Below are 7,127 nucleotides of genomic sequence, written 5' to 3'. Positions count from 1 at the left end.
GTGATGCAAAGAAAGAGAAGGCTGTTAAGGAAAAAGCAGCAGAAGAGGTGGAAGAAAAATCAGGGAAGGAAAAAGAGACTGATAATGAATTAGAGAAAGAGGGCAAGATGGAAGAGAAACCAACAGAAATCAAAAAGGTAAGTACAGCAAAAAAGAGCAAAGCAAGAGTGATGAAGAAGTCTGAAGGAAAGGAGAAAGGAAAGGTAGCAAACAAGTCGGAGAAAAAGAAAGAAACTGAAGAAAAGAAGTCTGAAGAGGAAAAAGAAAAAACTGAGAGCAAAGAAGCATCTTCAGAAATTAAGCAAGTGGTTGAGGAGGCAAAGAAAAAAGAGGAAGTGAAAAGCAAGGAGGAAACAGCAAGTGGAGGAAAAGATCTTGAAAAAACTGAAGAAACGCTGAAAGAGAAGGACCAAAAAGTGGAAACTGAATCTGATTCTAAGAAGGAAAAGTCTAATAAAGAAGAAGTACAAATAGAAGACAAAACAGAAGAAAATGAAGAGAATGAAGAGAATGATACAGGAGAGGCAAAAAAGAAACCAGATGATGGAAACACTGACAGCGATTCCAGCAAAGAGGAAGACAAAGAAGATGAAGATAGAAATGAAAGCAAGGAAGAGATGGAGGTTGACTTAGATGCCAGTGGATCCTCGAAGAGCGAAGGAACAGGTTCGGCCAACACCTCACCGGTTACGTCGTCCAAAGCCTCTGATACACTTGAGGTACCCAAGTCCTCGGCACCAAAGACTCCAGTCAGCGTTGATAAAGCAAAGAAGCTCACTCCCAAGCAATTGGCAAAGGAAGCAGAGAGGCAACAGAAACGGGAGGAGAGAGAGAGGTTGAGAAAGGAGAGGGAGAAGAAAAAGCAAGAGGAATTGGCTGAGAAGGAGAAGTTAAAGAAACAGAAAGAGGAGGAGAGACTGAAAGCAAAGGAAGAAAAGGAAAAGGCCAAAGAGGAGCAGAAAAGGAAGAGACAAGAAGAAATGGAGTAAGTTTTGTTCAATGTTGTTCATGTATATGATTAAAGTAACCTGCTTGATAGTAACTTTATGTATATTTATTTATTAAATTGAGATGATAGTTTCATGCAGTTATAAAATACCGTCTTAAATTGTATTACTACTGATTGTCATTACCTTTTTTTTTTTTTTTAAGTATAATTCTATTGTGATGTTCAAAACTTCAGAGCCAAAAAAATGAAGAAAGAAGAGGAGCAACAGTTAAAAGAAGTGGAGAGGATGATAAGAGAAGAGGAGGCACGGTTAGCACAGGAAGAAAAACAGAAGCAGAAAGACAAATTGAAAAACAAGTTTGCAAGTTTCTTTGTTGCTAAAAAGAGAGACCCAGAGGAAGCTGAGGAAAAGAGTAGTAATGGGAACTTTAAGGAGTTCAGAGTAAGTGTGTTTGCGATAAGAACTGCTCTTTTGAATAACAAGTCAAGGGCTCTTGTTATATAGAATGTCTTCAGGAAATCAGCTACCCTTCATTAAAAATATAAGTCTGTGATAATTATTGTGTGACAAACTCCATATTTTACTCTTAATTCTTGCCTGAAAGTGTAATACTTAGCTTGTCTATTTTAATATTATATTTTTAAAATAAATTATTGTTTCATTTATCTTGCAGGTAAAGGAAGATATGCAGCTTGCTCCTTTAGTGCGCTCAAACTTCACAGAGGAGCGACGGGAGTCTCTTATTGAACATTTAACCAAGCAAACGGTAAAGGCATCGGAAACATATGTAAATGTCCTCAAAACAGGAAGTTATAATCCCTCCAAATCTCATCGCACTTGGCCTTTTGAAAACAAGAAAGAAGAGGTTGATGATGATATTGAAATTATTGGTATGTTTTTTTTAATTTAATGTGCATTTACTTTTAAATCTGACTCAGCGTTTCATATAGCATGCAAAATTTAATCACTTTATTTCTTTATAAAAAGACCTGCAGTTTTGTGTGTGCGAGTTTCCAGATATTTCTTACTACATATTTCTCTCATTATCTCATTTTCACTATTCCTTGCTTCTCTTTGCCTTTTTATTTCTTGTTTTTTCTTGTCATTTTTAAACAAAATTCATTTCTCCAAAATGGAAGAAAAATGTTCAAAGTTTTTCAGTATTTTACAAAAAAAAATTACCTCTGTTTACTCAACACTGCAGATGAGGATGAAGGTATGGATGCCGGAGACTCGATGGTTCAGGAAACCGCATCTGATCTGAAGAGCAAGACAGTTAAGGCCAAGTTACTAAAGTTTTGTGAAAATCGCAGACCAGCGTATTGGGGAACCTGGAGCAAGAAGAGCAAATCCATTTGTGCGCGACGGCCTTTCGCAAGAGATGTGAGACTGCTATTTGTTTTTTTCCGCCTCCACTGGGATCATAGAATTTCACTATATATTTATTAGTACTCTTGGTTTGTAACATTTTATTTATCAGTTTTTCTTTATGTAATTTTTGCTTTCCCAGGAGACCAGGAAAGTTATATTTTGATTGTTGATGTTAATGGCTTGTCTGGATTGTCTAGAGGAGGTTTTTATGGAATTATTTATCATGGTGTACTTTGTATCTAATATATATTTTATCTCAAAATCTGTATTGTATGTGAAATTTTAAACCCCACCCCCCCAATAATTTCAGAATATTTTCAACTATGAGTACGACAGCGACGAAGATTGGGAGGAAGAGGAAACGGGAGAGAGCCTGAGTGACTCGGAAGGAGAGGAAAAAGAGGAGGAGGAGGGAGACCAGTATGAGGTCGACAATGACTTCTTTGTCCCCCATGGGTACCTCTCGGACGATGAGGGCAAGTCTGACCAAGAGGAAGAAGATAATGGACAGGAAGAGGTGGGGTTGACTGCAATACTATTTTGAAGTTGGAAGAATGTAGAAATAGTTTTGGAGTTTGTTTTAGTAATTCATTCCCTCCTATAGATTATAGATAGTGATCCATCTATTGTTTATTGTGAAAATTGCATAAGTTTTTTTTTTTTACATTACGATGATGATAATTTTAGATGTTACTGAAATGTGCTCGCCTGCTATATGTGCTACCCAGCCTACCCTATTTTATAAGTAATTTGTAATAAAGGGAGTTAGAAATGTACTCCTTTCTTTTGGAATATTGGTTTTAGGCTTCAGAAGTGCAGCTCAGCTTTGTCTTTATAAATGAGGAATCTTAACTAAAACTCAACCTCAACAAAGAAAATGCGAAGATATACAAAGAGAATTGATAATTTTTTATGTAGATTTGATTATGATAAGATGCATGATTATTTTGTAACCTTGCTTGTTTAACCCTTTTTATCTGGGAAGACTATATGGTTACCTAACCTAAACAGTTGGGTTTTTGCCTTTCATTCCGATGACTTTCATGTTTTGCAGACTTTGGCATACCTACTGAAAGTGTATTTCCAATAAGATGCTATAATTATTTTTGTTAAAATTAAGTTTTCCAGTGATTTACACAGATATAGGACAAACTCCAGCATTTCAAGTGTTTGTGTATGTATAGGATTGCGTCTCAGAATCCTATTTGCTGTATACTATTATGTTTTTAGTTTTCTTAGAATTCTGTTACTTATTATCCTCAAAATATGAAATTGTCTAATATGTAATCATTGCAGGATAATGGAAGCAAGCACAAAGAACAGCTCAAACAAAAACAAGCAGAATTTGAAGAGGAAATGAAAAAGAAGACAAAACATTTGAAACCCCGTGTAATTGGTTCCTTGTGGATGGCAGATGCAAACAACAACCCAGGTATTTTTTTTTTTTTTTTTTTTTTTATGAAAATGATTGTGGATTAAAAAAAAAATAATTGCAATAGGGGTTTTGGTCATGATTGAGTTAAGAATGCAAAGGTTTTAGTTAAGTCACCTAGAAAGAGTAAATATTGCATAGAAGTATAGCCACTCAGGATTCAAAGATTGATATAGAACTTGACAAAAACAATATTGCATATACTTTATTGTATAGTAAGGAATAATAAATAATTTTCTCTATAGCTTTCAATCAGCTGCTCAAGATCCTGAATCCACACAAAGCAGTGACCTTAGGAACCACCCTTCCCATTGGTACCCGTCATGGTGGCATCATTCCCAAGGACACTAAAGAACAGAAAGATGATGAGGATGGGTCGGCTGAAGACAAAGGAAATGCTAAAAAGTTTTGCAAGACGTTCCCAGAAGAAGGTGACTTAGATTCAGTGTTTTTGAGCTCTATATATGTTGGAGTTTTCCTTGTGGGGGGGGGGGGGTTGTAACAATTCAAATCTGATTAATAGATTTGGTAATGGTAAGCATATATAAAGGTCTTATTTCCAAGCTTTATATCTTTCGTTTTGGAAATCTAATAAAGTCGCTCGTTACAGCTGTGCCTGCTCTCATCAAGCTGGTCCATGGAAATCGTAATGGGAAGGTTTTCCTATCCCGTGAATTTTCTGACTTTTGGAGAAGATTGCAGGCTGGAGAGTTGGATGAGGAACACCTACAGGGCGTTCCCATGATCTCGTCTCCCATTCATGGTGAGTGTCTGTGCTGCCTTTTATATTTTGCTTGATCATTTTCCTTTTGTGATTTCATTCCACTTTCTTGTTATCTTATGTATCCAATTTGAGTCTCTACCTCCTGTTCTATGTATTATCATTCCTATTATCACTCTTATTTGCTACTTATATATTTTTCACTTCCATGTAAATTCTCATGCCCTTTTTAATATTTCTCCTTTGCTCTTTCTTTTAGGCCCATCCTCTCTTCTGTATTTCTTTTTTAGTTTTGTTCTCTTTCTGTTCTTCCATTTTCCACATCCATTTTTTGCATCATTTTTGCTCGTCTTTCATCTCAATATCCACTTGTCTTTCTGTTTTTCCTAAATATCATTCTAATAAAGTATTCCTCTCCCTCTTTTGTCCTTTTCACTGATCATTGTTATCAACAAGTATAATCATTATAAATTATCATGAATCACTGATCTGATAATCTTTCATTTATGTCAAGTTACTTATACTGTCACTGTGATAAGGCATAAAATGGGTAACACATGTCATTTTTATTTTCCAGCCAACATGTTTTTAGCCAGGAAAAAAGTGGAATCCAAGATACAGGAGCTTGGCCATTGGCGTAAATGTCCTGAAGAAGGCCCCTACAACAAAGTTATGATGTGGTATGTTTTCAACGGTTGCTACTTTGTAGATATACCTGCACATTAACATACACAGTCTTGTTCTCATGGGGTTGAATTGTGCTCTTGCACTTCCTCTTGCTCCCATAGGTACCCTACAAACATACACACCTTTGCATGTAAACACACATCTACCTATTTGCATGTATATGTCTTCCTGTTTAAATGTATTCTTCTGTGCCTTATATATTTGTTGGATTTCCTCCTTCCCTATTTTTCAAGCAGATGGATGAATTATATAGTAGAAACTACATATAGTAAAAGGCGCTAAAATTAGATTGAGAATAAAATGGAATGCAAGTTCTTGAACTAAATGTAATTGGTCTAATAAACTGAGGGTTTGTTTCATCCAAAGTAAATTGTAATTAAATCATAATGTCATACCAAGCATGATAATTCAGGACACTACTCATGCTGATCAAATTATAATTGAATGCTTCATTGTGCAATACTGTCCTTTTTTTAATTCTTATTTATTTAATAATTTGTATTTTTCAGGTATGTCTCAAAGCAAGTGCGAGAAGAACATGGTGTTGGAGATCTCACAGTCCCCAATTCTTGGAATTTTATTAATAAACCCAAGGAAAAGCGGGAGGTGAATTTTGAAGACCCAGACACCGTGGAAGATAGTAACAAGTCGAGCAAGGCAGGAAAACTAACGCCCATAACCGCATTTACCAAGAAACTACCGTCAACCCCATCTTCTGCAAATACCTCTCCTACCTCGATACAAGCCACAACACCTCAGACCTTGAAATCAAACGAAGGATCTCCCAGCAGTGCATCGCCCGCACCAGTGACTCCAAGTAGAAGTGCTGAGAATCCTTCGTGCAGTACAGCGGAAACCCCGTCGGGGAAATCGGGTACTCCTGGACAGCCGAAGAAAAAAGTGACTCTCTTCTCCGTTCCGCGCAATCAAGAGATAACGGATGCTCAGAAAGCATCTTTCGTGTCGTTCTTTAAGAAGAATGCAGAAAAATCACCAGTGCCCACTAAGTCAGAGTCTTTAAAAGACAAAACCAGTGAAAAGACCAGTCAGCCAGACACAAAAAAAGATGATGATGATGTTCAATGCATAACATTAGAATAGTGTTTTTTTATCATTTTTATTTTTTTTGCACTAACCTATATTAAATCTTTAAGTGATATTTTATAAATAATTTTTTCTAATTTTTATTTTTCCACTGAAAAAGTATTTTAAAGAGTATGGTAATTATAATAAAAATAATCTGGAGGAGTAAGCATTTTCGAAGAAATTCGTTAAATAGATAGTTAAAAGTTCTCCAGATTTTTATATTTTCATCCAATTTTAATAAAGTAGCAGAATCATTGTTACTTAATGCATATATTATGAGTGATCCTTCCCAATGCAGAAATAAACTGCATTAGGATCAAGTTCACACCCAAAAGTAGATATCCCTAATATATAGTATATAGTTTCCTTTTTAATACATCTGCTAAAAAAATTCTTAAGCCTGCTATTTATCTTATTGTGATGTAAATTATTTAAAATTCATAATTTGTTCAAAGTTAAGCCAAGGTAGCCCCAAGTTTGGATTTAGAATGTCAAATTTAAGCCTGAAACATATTTGGCCACAAATTTTTCCATAAGCACAATTATTTTCAGCTAAAGCAAACAACAAAATTTATATGCTTGGTTTGTTTTAAATAAAATCTCCCAAATGTTAGTTGCGTGTGATTCCTGCTGTAGAAGACCACTTGAATATAGCTCAGTAAAGATGCCATCTGAAGGCTCATTTCCTTTTGATTGTAATTTCAGAATTACTTTATTTCACATACTCCCAAGAGGATAATACAATTAACCCGTTGCTTAAGGGGTGTCATGAATCATGACACATGTCGGCACCGATTGGGCCTAAAAGACGGGAGTCACTGCGTACATGACACGACATCAGGATCTGCTCACAGCTGAAGCACACACACAGTCATGAAGT

The 7,127-nt window shown here is 35.8% G+C and overlaps 1 protein-coding gene across 1 annotated transcript in view; it reads left to right on the top strand.

Moving 5' to 3' along the window:
* Positions 1-6,860, top strand: part of LOC122262371 (uncharacterized) — a 12,702-nt gene extending 5,842 nt beyond the window's left edge. The window contains exons 4-13 of the mRNA XM_043030378.2: positions 1-985; positions 1,184-1,391; positions 1,624-1,840; positions 2,155-2,333; positions 2,632-2,838; positions 3,618-3,753; positions 3,999-4,184; positions 4,364-4,516; positions 5,052-5,154; positions 5,671-6,860. The exon at positions 1-985 is cut by the window's left edge and continues 443 nt beyond it. Coding sequence (XP_042886312.2) covers positions 1-985; positions 1,184-1,391; positions 1,624-1,840; positions 2,155-2,333; positions 2,632-2,838; positions 3,618-3,753; positions 3,999-4,184; positions 4,364-4,516; positions 5,052-5,154; positions 5,671-6,262 — 2,966 coding nt within the window. The 3' untranslated portion in view covers positions 6,263-6,860. The remainder of the gene's footprint in view (positions 986-1,183; positions 1,392-1,623; positions 1,841-2,154; positions 2,334-2,631; positions 2,839-3,617; positions 3,754-3,998; positions 4,185-4,363; positions 4,517-5,051; positions 5,155-5,670) is intronic.
* The last annotated feature ends 267 nt before the right edge of the window (positions 6,861-7,127 follow it).

This window comes from Penaeus japonicus, unplaced genomic scaffold (genome assembly GCF_977035675.1).
Source record: "Penaeus japonicus unplaced genomic scaffold, GWHDUDI00000001_assembly GWHDUDI00000015, whole genome shotgun sequence".
In the NCBI taxonomy this organism is placed as follows: Eukaryota; Metazoa; Arthropoda; class Malacostraca; order Decapoda; family Penaeidae; genus Penaeus; species Penaeus japonicus.
The sequence above is the reverse complement of the archived record's forward strand: the minus strand, read 5'-3'. Positions and strand labels throughout refer to the sequence as shown.